This window comes from Podarcis erhardii (genome assembly GCF_964252035.2).
Source record: "Podarcis erhardii genome assembly, chromosome: 16".
NCBI lineage: Eukaryota > Metazoa > Chordata > Lepidosauria > Squamata > Lacertidae > Podarcis > Podarcis erhardii.
This window is the reverse complement of record NC_138514.1, coordinates 37,306,917-37,321,684: the sequence shown is the minus strand read 5'-3', so window position 1 is coordinate 37,321,684 and position 14,768 is coordinate 37,306,917. Positions and strand designations below refer to the sequence as shown.

Here is a 14,768-nt window from a genome sequence, read left to right as displayed (position 1 = left end):
CCCTTCATGCAGCACATAGTTAGACTACGGAACTCTCTGCCACAGGAGGCAGTGATGGCCACCGAGCTACATGGCTTTAGAAGAGGGTTAGACAAATTCATGGTGGCCATTTTAAGGCTATTTGCCAGGATGGCTTTGCTCTGCCAGCAACTCTCTGGTCAAGAATCCTGTTCTCACAGTGGCCAACCAGAAAGCAGGATTTGAGTGCAAGAGGAATCTCCCCTACTATGGTTTCCAGCAGCTGGTATTCAGAAGCCTTCGTTACATATCTTTAGGCACGAGGTGAAAACATTTCAAGCTTTATGAGGAATGGTTGAAAGAGTTGGGGATGTTAACCTGGAAAACAGGAGACTACTGAGAGGATATATTTGGAGCCTACATTGGCTCCCAGGACGTTTCCAAGCACAATTCAAAGTGTTGGTGCTGACCTTTAAAGCCCTAAACGGCGTCAAAGGCCCAGCAGACCTGAAGGAATGTCTCCATCCCCATCGTTCAGCCCAGACACTGAGGTCCAGTTCCAAGGGCCTTCTGGCAGTTCCCTCCCTGCGAGAAGTGAGGTTACAGGGAACCAGGCAGAGGGCCTTCTCAGTGGTGGCGCCCTGTGGAATACCCTCCCACCAGTTGTCAAGGAAATAAACAACTACCTGACTTTTAGAAGACATTTGAAGGCAGCCCTGTTCAGGGAAGTTTTTTATGTCTAATATTTTACAATTTTTTATGTGCTGTAAGCCACCCAGAGTGACTGGGGAAACCCAGCCAGATGGGCGGGGTATAAATAATAAGATTGTTATTGTTATTATATGGTGGCCATCTTCAGATATCTCAAGGGCTGTCACATGGCCAATGGCTTCAAGTTAAAAGGAAGGAGATTGCGACTCAACATCTGGAAGAACTTTCTGAAGATAAGAGTTGTTCAACAATGGAAGGGATTGTTGATTCGTCATGGTTGCTTCAGTTGAGATTCCTGCACTGCAGGGGGCTAGATGACCCTGTGGGGTCCCTTCCCACTCTGCAGTTCTATGATTCAACCAGGCATTTGGCCGAATACCATTCCATGGCTTTTTAAATGTGTTTGTGGGAGGGGTGTCACTGGCTTGTTTTTGTTTTATTATGTATTTTGTATTTTCATTTTGTATTTTTCTGTTGCAAAGCACCCTGGGATCTTCAGATGAAGTGTGGTATACAAATAATAATAATAATAATAATAATAATAATAATAATAATAGCTGCCTTCTACCATAGAGGCAGAACATAGGCATCCTGGCTAGTTTCCACAGATCGCCTTCTGCTCGGTGAAATGATTTGACTGCCTGCTGCAGCAACTGCTGGGAATGGGGTGATTCCTAATGGCATTTCTCTTGCTTCTTTCATTTCTGATATTGGATTTTAATGTGCTACAATTTGCATTCCACGGGATTTCACACTGTAGGACAATAAAAGACAATGGAAGGAATCAAAGAAGCAATAAAATATATATATATATTTTAACAAAATCAATGTGGATGTTTAATGCAGACCTCCCGAATGAAGCTCACAGGGCTATGGTGGTCCATGGGTCATACTCTGAGAGCCCCATCTGAAGGTGATATAGGGGCTCTGTCACTGGGGTGCGGCCTTCAATCTGGGGGTGCTCTGACTCTCGAGGAGACGGCCTTCAAAGCCCCACTGCAGCTCCTCTGGCTGTATTCCTTCAGCTCTGAAAGAGGCTGCCCCACGGGGGCTTCCAAAGCCGCCAGGGTGTTTTAAATGGGCCGCAACAGCTTTTTCTATCCGCTTTTATGAAACCCTGCTCGCTGTTTAATAGAACGTTTAGCTTCACAAGGGATCTGCTTGTACTTATTGCAGAAGGTTTAACAGCTCTCTCAAAGCACGACCAGCAAGGTTTGCCTCTCCAGGTGGGGAGGGCAGAAGGGAAGGCCGAGCAATGTGAGCCATGGATTGGAAGGCTGTAAGGGACCCCCAGGGGTCATCCAGTCCAATCCGCTGCTGCAACGCAGGAATCACGTCTCAAGAATCCCTGGCCCCTATTTCCCTCCCAGAGCTACAATTCCTGGAGTTGTTCTCAGCCATCATTCTCTGGGAACGCTGGGAAGGGGAGAGGGGGCTCCAAACAACTCTCAGCACCTTTGATAAACTACAGCTCCCAGAATTCTTTGGGGGAAAGCTGCTGAAAGTAATAATAATAGCTGCTGCTGAATAACAATAGCAGCTGCTGAAAGTAATAATAATAATAATAATAATAATAATAATAATAATAATAATGTATTTATACCCCACCCTCCCCGGCCAGAGCTGGGCTCAGGGTGACTAACACCAATAAAATTTCAGTAAAAACATAATAAGAAGAAGAAGAAAAAAGAACAATTTAAAATACAGGTTAAAATGCAATTTAAAAAGCAGCCTCATTTTAAAAGTAGCCGATAGATCAAGACTATAAGGGAAGGGAAACATAAGGGTCAGACTGAGTCCAAACCAAAGGCCTGGCGGTCATCAAAGTGACTTTTAAGTGCTTGTTCTGAATGCTGCCCCTAGCAGGACTCAGCAGGGAGGAGGAAGAGGAGGAGGAGAATAATATTAGAAGGAGTTGGCTCCGCCTTTCATTGGCTGTGGCTCCGCCCTCCCTTTCTGCCCCCCCCCCTCCGGCGCCTCCCCCCAAAAAGCAGCCCCCTGCCAGCAAGATTTATCTCCCTACATTCCAAGGCGCCCAAGAAGAGTTCAAGATGTGCGACACCAGTTTGGCTTTTAAAACACACACACACACACACACACACACACACACACACACACACACACACACACACATATATATCCCACCTGAGATTTCGACACTTAGCGGTTCGTGTTCCTTTCGCCTCTGGCCCCAGGAGATGCCGGATGGCGCGCATTTCTCCTCTGGCTCCATCCCAGGAGCCGGGAGTTTGCTAAAAGGTTAGCCCACCGTCCTCGCTCCCCCGAGGACGCGCTTCTGGTGCCCTGAGGCGTCCGCTGAGAGCCAGCTGCTCCACACAGACACACACACACACAGAGAGAGAGAGAGAGAGAGAGAGAGAGAGAGAGAGAGAGAGAGAGCGCACCAAGCCCAGGAACTCCGAGGGAAAGAAAACGCCAACTGTCCGTCACGTGTGGCTTCCAAGACGCCCCCCTCTCCTCCCCATTACAGTGGTACCTCGGGTTACAGGCGCTTCAGGTTACTGACTCCGCTAACCCAGAAATAGTACCTCGGGTTAAGAACTTTGCTTCAGGATAAGAACAGAAATCGTGCTCCGGCGGCAGCGGGAGGCCCCATTAGCTAAAGTGGTGCTTCAGGTTAAGAACGGACCTCCGGAACGAATTAAGTACTTAACCCGAGGTACCACTGTATATGCAAAGCGGCTAAGACAGTACCAGCTAATTGCCCCAAAATGAACGCGGAGGCGGGTGAGGACTGAGTCAGGGGGTCGGAGCGGCCGACACAACTCGCGCCAGGCTCGTCAGTAGTTTAGGAACGTGCGAAGACGCCTTAGACCGAGTCAGACTGTCGGCTCCACTTAGCCAGTGCCGGATTAAACCCTGCAGAGGCCCCTAGGCAATCGGAATCATTTTGCGCGCCCCTCGCAAATTATCTCCTAATACGTCTGTTATTTTACCAACCCACAATTTTAATAAGACAATTTTATTTCCAAAATCAAACCAAAATTATTTTGATCTTTTGTAGGGCCCATAGGCAGTATTGCATTTAGCTCAGTACTGTAGGCACTGACTGGCAGCGGCAGCCGCTCTTATGGGTTGCAGACATTCCCAAAGGACGTGTAAATGGGGATCGAACCTTGGACCCCCCCTGCATGAAAAGTAAGGACTACGCCTTCCCTAAGGTGCTTCCTTTAAATATATAGTAAGACGCTGGTCCTCATGATTCTGAATTAAGTGCTGATTCAGAAGGCCCTGTGGGAAGATGCTTGATACTGAGTCAGGCCATTGGTCCAGTTACTTCAGTAAACATGGTGCCCTCCAGATGTTTGGGCTCCGACTCCCATCCTTCACTGCCATTGGCTACACTGGCTAGGGCTGATGGGAACTGGAGTCCAACAATATCAGCAGGCAACATGGGACTGTTCCTAGTCCCTGCCTGGATATTTGGTTCGATTTATTACATTTGTAGGTCATTTTATTGCTTTTAAAAAATGCATTCAAGTAAAACATCTCAGATTACCGTAAACCCTTTGAAAATAATGTGCCTGTTAGTCATGTTCATTATTTTCAAAGGGTCTCCTCTGAGTAGGGCTGGGACTGAACAGAAGAAGAGCCCAGCTGGATCAGGCCAGCATCCTGTTCTCACAGAGGCCAAAGAGAAGCCCATAAGCGGGGCCTGGGTGCAAAAGCAAATCTCCGCACCTGTGGCTTCCAGGAACTGGGATTCAGTTGCATTGCTGCCCACAGTGGCTAACAGCCTTATCCTTCACGAATTTGTCTGGTCTTATGCTCAAGCTGGTAGCCATCTCTGCCTCCTGTGGCAGAGAGTTCCATAGTTTAACAATGTGCTCCTATTCCATGACTGAATTAGCCACAACTTAACTATAGATGCAACCCTAAGTCTCAAAGTGGTTTAGAATACTACAAATCATACCAGGACTTAGCTGTGATTCCTGCATTGCAGGGGGTGGACTAGATGGCCTCTGGGGGTACCCCTCCAACCCTACAATCCTATGATTCTATGGACCTGGGCGCACCTTCTGCATGCATATCAGAGGTATGGACAATTCCCAGAATTTGATGAACATCGACTGCTGCATCTTGCCTACAGCGGTTTTCCTAATTATGATTTAGATGAAGGAGTACCTGCATTTCAGGCCGATGTGGGCCTCCTGCCAATCATTTTCATTGGATCACCTCAATTTCTGGCATTTCTGAGTGAGTGAGAGAACAATCATTCATTCTCTCCCCAGTATCTTGCTTATGGATCAATCCTTGGGAGGGGGAGGAAAAAAATCCATCCCAGCAAATATTTATGAAGTACGTACCTGTTCCTCCTTAAAATTCATGCCAAAGGCATTTCCCTGGAGGGACTGCGTTTTGTTGGAACATGGCCAACACTGGGTATCTATCTATTAGGAGCAAAGATCCGCACGGCGGTTCCCAAGAGACATCCCGCGGCAAGGTTCTCAGGGCGCCCGGTTCTTAAGACCGGCCCTATCATTAGGCAGAGTGAGAAAGCTGCCCCAGAGGCATCACTCCTGATAAATTACTCTGCGCCAGCACTTAACAACTGCTATGCTAGTCTGTTGTTATGGAGGAAACTGTTTCGTCAAGTAAGTTTCAATGGCTAGCCGTGGAACTGGACGCTGTATGCATGTGAACTCATGTGTGTGTCTGTGTGTGTATACACCATTTTCTTCCTGGCCTCTGGTGGAAAAATGCCTTGAGCTGGCCCTGCAAGCAGTGTCAGGAATTGCTGGGCCCTGTGTGTGCTGCTGCCTCTTGTGGGGAGCCGCTGAACTGCAGGCGGCAAACTATGGACTGGCTTGACCCAACCACAGCGACAATTGGCTGCTTCTGGACAGGATGGAATACTGGAGGGCTTCCTGCTCCGGCTTGGCTGTGACCAGGGGACGAGGTCTTCCTGCAGCCTGGTGGCTCTGACTTAATCTTTGGCCCTGGCTGTTGGCAGGCAACTGTTTAAGAACTGGTGCCTGAGTTTATTTTTTCCTCTTCCCTCCCTGTACCTTCTCCCTTGTGTATCGTGTTCTTTCAGACAGAGAGCCTGTGGGCAGAGGCTGCCTTGTTTTAACTGACTGTGTGTATGCCACTCTGGGAACCTTTTTGGCTGAAGAGTGGGCTACAGATACTCCAGAGAAACAAACAAACCAGAGGTCTCAGTCATGCTAAGGCGTTCTCAGCTATCTTCCTTACACGGATTCACAGAAGCCTCTGCATGTGATTTCTGTAATATATCTATTTATTTGCTGCATTTTTATATATCTTTTCTGCCAAGGTGCTTTACAATTTTAAAAATACATATGTAAAATTAGTCCCAGCAGGAAAAGGAGACAGTAGAAAAGGAGACATTCCAAAATTGAGCAAACCCTGATGGCTCTGCCTGCATCTCTCCCTGTCTTAATTAAGCTTCCCTCCTCATGGAAACAGAGAAATCTGTTGCTGGTGCAGCCAGTGAGACCATGAGAATAGAGCCTGGCTGCTGGATCAGACCAAAGGGGGCCCATCTAGCATCCTGTTACCACAGTGGCCAACAAAATATCCAGTTTGGGAAGCCTGCAAGCAGGACTTGAGCACAACATCAACTCTCCAGCTGTTCCCCACCATCTGGTATTTTGGGGTAGGCTGCCCCTGGGTATGGAGGTTCTGCTACCCCAGCAGACCTCCATCGGAAGAGCCCTGGTGGACCAGGCTGAAGTCCTCTCTAGCCCAACGTCCTGTTCCCACAGTGGCCGGCTAGATTCCCATGATGCAAAGCCAGCAAGCATGACCTGAGCACAACAGCATCATACTCTCCACTTGCTATTTTCAGAAGCTGGAACCCAAAGGCAAGTTGCCTTTGAATTCTTTATCAGCAGGGACCATCAAAAATGGGATGGCCAGGTAGATGATGGTATACTCACCTTAGGAATTGTCTGCGGGCATGCCTAAGCTAACAAACACTATCCCAGGGGGCACCCTTTGGTGCCGGGGCACTATTAAGGTTTTCCCTTGGCACTCATGAACCCTCATATTAACATGAGAAGGGCCTGCTGGATCAGGCCAAGGATCCATTACTGCCTTCTGACAGTTGGGTGTGTGTGTGTGTGGGTGGGTGTCTGTCCCTTTGTGCCTCTCTCAGAGCCGCTGGATTCTGAGAGCACACCTGATTTAATTGTAAATCAAAAAAAGGAAGTAAGCAAAATTAGCCCCAGCCAGCACAGGCCTCTGGACACCCCACAAAACCAAGCCCTTCTCCTTCTGCTCTTGCAAAAGACAGGGGGAGGGGGGTCATGCCCACCAGCGGGCAAAGCCCCCAAGCAAAGCTCACATGAGGATTAACACCTTCCCCAGAGTCCCCCTTCCTCTGCGGAAAAGGATAGCTCACCGATCTCTGGCTAAATCAGGCTTGTGGTGAGACCAGCCCCAGGAAGGGAAGTTAATATCGGAGTGATTCGCTAGGATCAAACTGGGGATTTGTTACAAATCTGAAAGTCTGATTTCTCCCAACCGGCAATCCGTCTGTCCATCCTCAATTAATAGCCAAGAAGGGAGATCAAGGCCTGAAGCAGCAGTTAAGCCGAGAGGCTTTCCCAATTTGGCACGGGCTCAGGAACTCAGCCTCGCTGCCAGGAGGCTGCCTGCCTCTTCAAACCAGGCCAACAAAGAGGGGGAGGGGTGTATGTTCAGTGGCACCTGCGGGTGACTAAGGACCAAGGACCTTAAGGCCAAGACCTTGTCACGACTTTGCTGTCATTACAAAAGATGAGGGGGCAAGCGAGGGGGGGGGGGAGGGGAGAAAGATTCAGAAAGCAGCCAGGCGGCTCTCAGGGAACCAGGCCTGTGAAGCAGCTATGGTCTCATTGAATCGTAGAATTATAAAGTGGGAAGGGACCCCCAAAGTCATCTAGTCCAACCCCCTGCAAAGCAGAAATCGTAGCTAAAGAATCCCTGACAGGTGGCTATCCAGCCTCTGTTTAAAAAAACCCCCAATGGGGGAAGAAGGCAAAAAGGTCAAAGGCATTTTTCTTTTTAAGTGTTCACATGATGATATCTCAGCCACAGGAGAGAGAGTGTCCAGTTGCCAAGAGCATAAATTGATCATGAAATAAACTGGCCATCTTCAACCTGGTTCTGGACTGCCACTCCTTTGGCCAAGAAAAGCTCAACAACTTTTGTGTCTGGATTTTCACTTTTTGAAATATGGCAACCTTACCATAGCTAAGGGGACGCGGGTGACACTGTGGGTTAAACCACAGAGCCTAGGACTTGAGGACCAGAAGGTTGGCGGTTCAGATCCCCACGACGGGGTGAGCGCCCGTTGCTCGGTCCCTGCTCCTGCCAACCTAGCAGTTCAAAAGCACATCAAAGTGCAAGTAGATAAATAGGTACCGCTCCGATGGGAAGGTAAACGGCGTTTCCATGCGCTGCTCTGGTTCGCCAGAAGCGGCTTAGTCATGCTGGCCACGTGACCCGGAAGTTGTACACCAGCTCCCTCGGTCAATAAAGCGAGATGAGCGCTGCAACCCCAGAGTCGGCCACGACTGGACCTCATGGTCAGGGGTCCCTTTACCTTAACTAAACTGTGGAACTCCCTCCCACAGGAGGCAGTGACGATCACCAATCAGGATGGCTTTAAAAGAGGATCGAGGAAATTCAGGGAGGAGAGGGCTGCTGAAGGCCCTTAGCCAGGATGGCTATTCTGTGCCTCCACGGTCAGAGGCAGGAATGCTTCTGAATGCCGGTTGCTTGAAACTGCAGGAGCGGAGCGGGGCTCTTGTGCTAGATCCTGCCTGCAGGCTTCCCACAATGGGCATCTGGTGGGCCACTGCGAGAACAGGATGCTGGAGTAGATGGACCATTGGCCTGATCCAGCAGGCTCTTCTTATAATCTTATGCAATCTGCTTTGGCATGGAAGGTTGACGAGCCCCTCATCAGTGGTGGACCTGGGGCTTTCAAATTTCAGCAGAGCCCTGTGCAATGCCAAAATTTGGTGCCCCCTGTGGCTCTCTGTCATCTTGGCACCCAATAATAATAATAATAATAATAATAATAATTTATACCCCGCCCACCTGGTTGGGCTTCCCCAGCCACTCTGGACGGCTTCCAACAAAATATTAAAATACTGTAATGCATCAAACATTAAAAGCTTCCCTAAACAGGGCTGCCTTCAGATGTCTTCTAAAAGTCTGGTAGTTGTTTTTCTCTTTGACATCTGATGGGAGGGCGTTCCACAGGGCGGGTGCCACTACTGAGAAGGCCCTCTGCCTGGTTCCCTGTAACTTGGCTTCTCGCAGGGAGGGAACCGCCAGAAGGCCCTCGGCGCTGGACCTCAGTGTCCGGGCTGGATGACGGGGGTGGAGACGCTCCTTCAGGTATACTGGATAGTGTAGGTGAACGGGCCGCACTCCCCTAAATCTGCCTCTTTCCTTCGCACAAATAGAGTGACTTTTCTGGCCCTGTGTTCTAAGGCGAGGTCCCTTTTTCCATCTGAGAGTCCTCCCCCCCCCACAACACGCACACATGCCCACCTTGCTCCACCTTCCTAAACTCCAATGTCCATCTGGACTTTGATTTCTTTGGAAGACGCTGGTGAGGAACCACTTGAGATTGCTCTGCCTGCACTAGTCTCTCTTCAAGACCCATTGACACACCCCTGTCCCCAGTCACACAGTTCAGGGCCCCCCAAACCGGGCTTCTCCCTCATTGCCATTGCATCCTTGGTGTGGCGGTGAACCTATACGACTTCAGTGTCTGCAATTACAAAACCAGGATTACATCCTTAATGCAGAGCCCCTAGGTGCAACGTTGTGTATTTTTCAGAAACTGCGCAGGTTCTCAAAGCTCACCCAGCCTTAGAAGTCAAGTTTCCACCTTGGACGGGCCAACAAGATTCCTAAAACAACACCCCCAGACCTTGTATTAAAATCCTGGGGGGGAACCATGCAGCTGTGTGTTTACCAAAAGGATGTCGTTTGGGAAGGGTGGCGAGTGCGGATCATCCGCTCCCTGACTACACAGGAGAGCATCTGTCTATACAGACCTGGTTACCATGACATACAGTTATATATATATGTGTTTGTGTATCATATGGAATAATGATTACAGCGAATGTCCTTACAATAGGCCACTTTCCCTTGATTTCAATCTCGGTCGCACCCAGAAGCAGGGCCTTTCATGTGTGGTGCAGAGCTTTTTCACCCCTGCCTTAAAATGGCATCTCAGCATCCTTTTGAAAAATTGCACTTCAAAATGCACAAGAGCAAATATAAATCAGGGACAAGGGGAGTTGTTAACTTATTGTTACAATCAAGGTATTGTGCCTCTTCTCCTGGTCGTGACACAGGGAGACAGATGGGAGGGGGTGTGCATTAACGATTCGTCCATTATTTGGAATAAATCCAAGGGAACAATTTAAAACAAAAAATTCAAAAGGCTTCACATTTATTCATGGAGCAATCCTAATCGCAGGGCAGTGTGTGCGTGCATACATGTATGTGAGAGAGAGATAGAGCCTTCAACCCAACTTTGGAAATACTTTAAAAAAAAGATATAGGTCCAATTTGACTTTTTGTTGTTGACGGTGACAACACCCACCTCCTCACAACCCAGTTTTAAAAGTCCTGGAATAGATTCAGGACTTTTCAGCTGAGGTTAGATGGCCATCTGTCATGGAAAAATTAGTTGAGATTCCTGCATTGCAGGGGGTTGGACTAGATGACCCTCGGGGTCCCTTCCGGCTCCACAATTCAATGAAGGGGGCACCTTGTCCTCAGTGCCTGAAACAGCACAATCCTCTATAAGCCCCACTGGGAGGGGAGAGGCAGGAAACTGGATCACAGCCTTGGCAGCTCAGAATCTCTTGGAGGGGAAGAAGAGGTGTCGAAAGGGACTGTGTCCCTGTAAATGGCTCACTGCCCCGCTTTCGCAAGACCCCTTCCAAATCCCCCTAGTGAGTCTGAGAACACAGACCTTCCTTTTAAACATTTATTTTTAAAAGAAATGGGGATCAGGCATTCTCCCCAAGCTGTTTCTGCTATTTTCATGCATAAAATATTTTTGATATCTGTGCATGTTTTTCACTGCTTTAAAGATAAGTAAAAAAAAAAAAATTTGTCCGGAGTTTATCGGCTGCACCGAGGTCCCTGTCAAATAGCAAACACTCGAAAGTTGCTTTGTAGAGCCTTGAATAAAAGGCAGTCTAATTACGCAAACAGAGAACCCACCAGATGACTATGTTCTCTAAGTAAAAACACACTCAGAAATTAAGAATCATAAATAATATCCCTTGGGACAGGGATGCCCCCCCGCATCAGTGGAGTGTTGCTCTAACAATTCAGTGCTTCAGGATCCCCTAAGGCAACCCTCCCCTTTCCTTACAGATGAGCTAAATTAACCCCAGGGGAGCAAGTGGGCGCTTAGCCCCGCTTGATCGGGGATTAAAAACAGGTTCAGACCTTGGCCGGTCCAGGGGAGACTGTGCAGACAGGAGTACGATTAAAGGACAGAGGTCAGGTTGACCCACTTTAAGAAGTCTGGCCGGTCCCTGGGGGTATCTCAAGAGAGGGGCTGGCAGATTCTAGAAGGCTTCCTTTTTTGGGGAACCTTCTTCTCTGCTCCTCCTCCTAAAAAAAAAGTATTGGCGAGAGGAACTTGGAGAAGTTTCATACGAGGAGCGTCTCTGGATGATTATTCTTATTTTAAACCCAATCCAGGAGAATCAAAACGGCCGTATGGGCTAAGGTTGGGGGGGGGGCGCTGGCTGGGGAAGGGGGCTGAGTTGCCCGAGGCGCCTGGCGAGACCCTCATTTGCAACACAGAGCAGCCTCCTGTAACCTAATTATATCAGCCGCTGGGCTCTTTTCCTCCTCGCCTGCGCGTACAGATTTGGGGTGTGTGTCAATTCTTCTCCGAGGGGCTCGAACACGATTGTACGCTGTTCCCCCCTTGTTTTCCTCGCTCCGTCAAATAATAACATTCTTCCCCCCCCTTAAAACAACAACAAGATTAGCACGCACGGTGGGGTAATTACAAAGGGAACCCCCGAAGCTATTGGCTCGCAATCTGCTAAGAAAAATAAAACGGGCGGGGGGACGACAAGAGAAGAGGAGGCGAGATAAACAGGGGGTATTAAGAACGCAATTTATAGCGAAGCGGGTTTGGGGGAGTGAGGCTTGGATGCTAGGCAAAGCACTTTGTTATTTCCCCACAGTCAATCCCCCCCGCCCCCAAATCTCACATCCCTAATAATGGAAGAGATGGAGGGGGCTTGCCTACCACCCCCCACCCCGAAGCGATCGCCTACCTTGCGCCCGGACCCCGAGGAGGGCTGCTAAGAGGAGACAGGTCGCTGGAGCCGGAGACCCCTTCATCGCCCGTCCAGGGGGGCTTCACGAGCGGAGAGGCGGAGAGGCTTCCACCGCGCCCCCAAGCAAGCGCTTTGGGGTTCTCCCCTCCAGGGCTGGCCGGCCGGCCGGGCTGCTGTCCCCCTTCGGCGATCTGCTCGGTCGAGGCTGGGACTTCTCCTCCTCTTCTTCCTCCTCCTCCTCCTCTAGACATCTGAGCTCCGCGACCAGCCCCCGAAGCTGCCGGCTCCGCGCGATGTACAGCCGGCGAGCGAGCGAGTGAGCAAGCGAGCGCCGCTTTCAGCACGGCGGACAGCGCCCAGCAGCGCCGGCGCCGGGGATCGCCGCCCGCCGGGTGCTGAAGGACAGCTCCTTACCGTAACGCTCCGAGTACGGCGACGCCAGCAAATCCTGGAGAGCGAATCGCCTTGACTAACATCGGCCTAGCCTCGGGGGAGGGGAGCCCACCGCTTTCAGTGGGGGTGGGGGGCCAGGAAGAAAGAAACGCAACCTCCTCCCTCTCTCTTTCTCCCTTCCTCCTTGCCTGGAGGGTGGGATTCTGGCGAGCAAAGCAGTCTCCCAAGTTCTGGAAGGAGAGAGCGTTCAATCCCGTAGTATCTTCCACTAATCTTTTTTTGTAGGTTGAGATCCCCTCTGGAGAGTTTTTATTCCCCGCCTACCTCCCGCCGCCAAAAAAAATCCCCGCACAGGTGGAAAATGGGCTATCAAAGTAGGAGTGGGGGTTCTAAGCTCAGAAAGAGTGTGTTGAGGTAGGGAAAGGGGGATCTTAGTCAAGGAAGGACTTAACAGAGTGTGCCTTTTTCTGATGTCTGCTCCCACCAGGAACCCCGTTTCTCTCTCTCTCTCTCTCTCTCTCTCTCTCTCTCTCTCTCTCCACCCACCTCCCCTCCCTATCAACCCATCATCACCCCTCAAAAATGCTGATCTAAATACTCCCATCTACTTGCTCGGCGTTTTCAAATTCACGGGATAATGAAGATGGCTTTTGAGCATACAAAGGACAATAAATTATTACTTTGCGCTCAATAAATGCCAAGGCTGCAGGCAGCTGCATCAGCAGCAAACTGTGCTCACAGGAGAAGTGAGGAGGGGGTGTGGGGAGGGGGGAGAAGGAGAGGGAGCGAGAGAAAGAACTTAATTATCATTATATTATATAGTTAAAAGCCAATGGCATTTTGAGCCAAGCTCTGCAGAACAACCAGAGGCAGTTGCAGAGGGAAAGATCACCCCCTGCAAAAAAACAAAAAACAAAACAAAACCCCAGCCCACTTCTGCCAGTCAGCTCAAACCCTGGCCACCCAGGGGATTGATAAAGTGCCCCCACCAATTGGCTCATGAATTTATGTCCTCTGGGCTTAGAGTAACTTGATCGGTCTGGGCTCAGATGAGATGGATGGCTAAATCCCCACTGTGCTAAATCTCTGTTTGGACCAGGCCTGGCATAGAAACTCCTGCTGCTGTTGACAAAAGCCATCATAAGAATGCAGGGAGAGCACTGCTGGATCAGGCCAATGCCCCCCCCCTCCGTCCAGGATCCTGTTCTCACAGTGGCCAACCAGATGCCCAATGTGGGAAACCCATGAGGGGGACCTGAGCACATCTCCCACCTTGTGGTTTCCAACCATTGGTAATGGCAAGCATTGCTGTCTCCAACAGTGGAGGGGAGAACATAGTCATAATGGCTCATAACCAATGGCAGCCTTCTCCTCCAGGATTTTCTGCAACCCTCTTTTGAAGCTTTCTGGGTTAGTGGCCATCACTGCCTCCTGTGGGACAGAGCTCCACGGTTTAACTACCGTATTATTTGATCTATAAGACGCACCAGACCACAAGACGCACCTAGTTTTTGGAGGAAGAAAACAAAAAGAAAAATATTCTGAATCTCAGAAGCCAGAACAGCAAGAGGGATCGCTGCGCAGTGAAAGCAGCAATCCCTCTTGCTGTTCTGGCTTCTGGGATAGCTGCACAGCCTGCATTCGCTCCATAAGATGCACACACATTTCCCCTTACTTTTTAGGAGGGAAAAAGTGAGTCTTATAGAGCAAAAAATACAGTAAGTGCTGCATCAAGAAGGATTTGCTTTTATGTCTTCTAAATCTTCCAACATCCAGATTCACTGGATATCCACAAGTTCTACTGCTGTGGGACAGGGAGGAAAACTTCCCTCTCTCCGCTTTCTCTATGCCACACATCATTTCTTGCTCACTTTTTCTCTAAAGTCCCAAATGCTGAAACCTTTCTTCATAGGGGAGTCGCTCCATCCCCTTGATCATTTTGGCTGCCCTTTTCTGAACCTTTCCCAGGTCTTCAATATCCTTTTTGAGGCAAGGTGACCAGGACTGTCCACAATACATTGGAGGGAACGTACATTGGAGGGAGGGAACATTGTGTCCCACTAGATGGGGGAGCCAGTGTGGTGTAGTGGTTCAGAGCGGTAGTCTCGTAATCTGGGGAACCGGGTTCGCTTCCCCGCTCCTCCACCTGCAGCTGCTGGGTGACCTTGGGCCAGTCCCACTTCTCTGAAGTCTCTCAGCCCCACTCACCTCACAGAGTGTTTGTTGTGGGGGAGGAAGGGAAAGGAGAATGTTAGCTGCTTTGAGGCTCCTTAAAGGGAGTGAAAGGCGGGGTATCAAATCCAAACGCTTCTTCTAGATAAGATGTGGTGCAGAACCCCAGGCCTGTGGGCCAGTTGGTGTTCTCCAGGCCTCTGAATCCAGTCCTTAGGAGACCCT

At 49.7% G+C, this 14,768-nt stretch overlaps 1 protein-coding gene across 2 annotated transcripts in view; it reads right to left on the bottom strand.

Annotated features, from left to right (window-relative positions):
• The window catches only part of SEZ6 (seizure related 6 homolog), a 110,371-nt gene extending 97,536 nt beyond the window's left edge, over nucleotides 1-12,835 (bottom strand). For both annotated transcript variants that reach the window (XM_081844086.1, XM_081844087.1), the window contains exon 1: nucleotides 11,976-12,835. In XM_081844086.1, coding sequence (XP_081700212.1) covers nucleotides 11,976-12,042 — 67 coding nt within the window. In that variant the 5' untranslated portion in view covers nucleotides 12,043-12,835. The remainder of the gene's footprint in view (nucleotides 1-11,975) is intronic.
• Nucleotides 12,836-14,768: the final 1,933 nt, after the last annotated feature.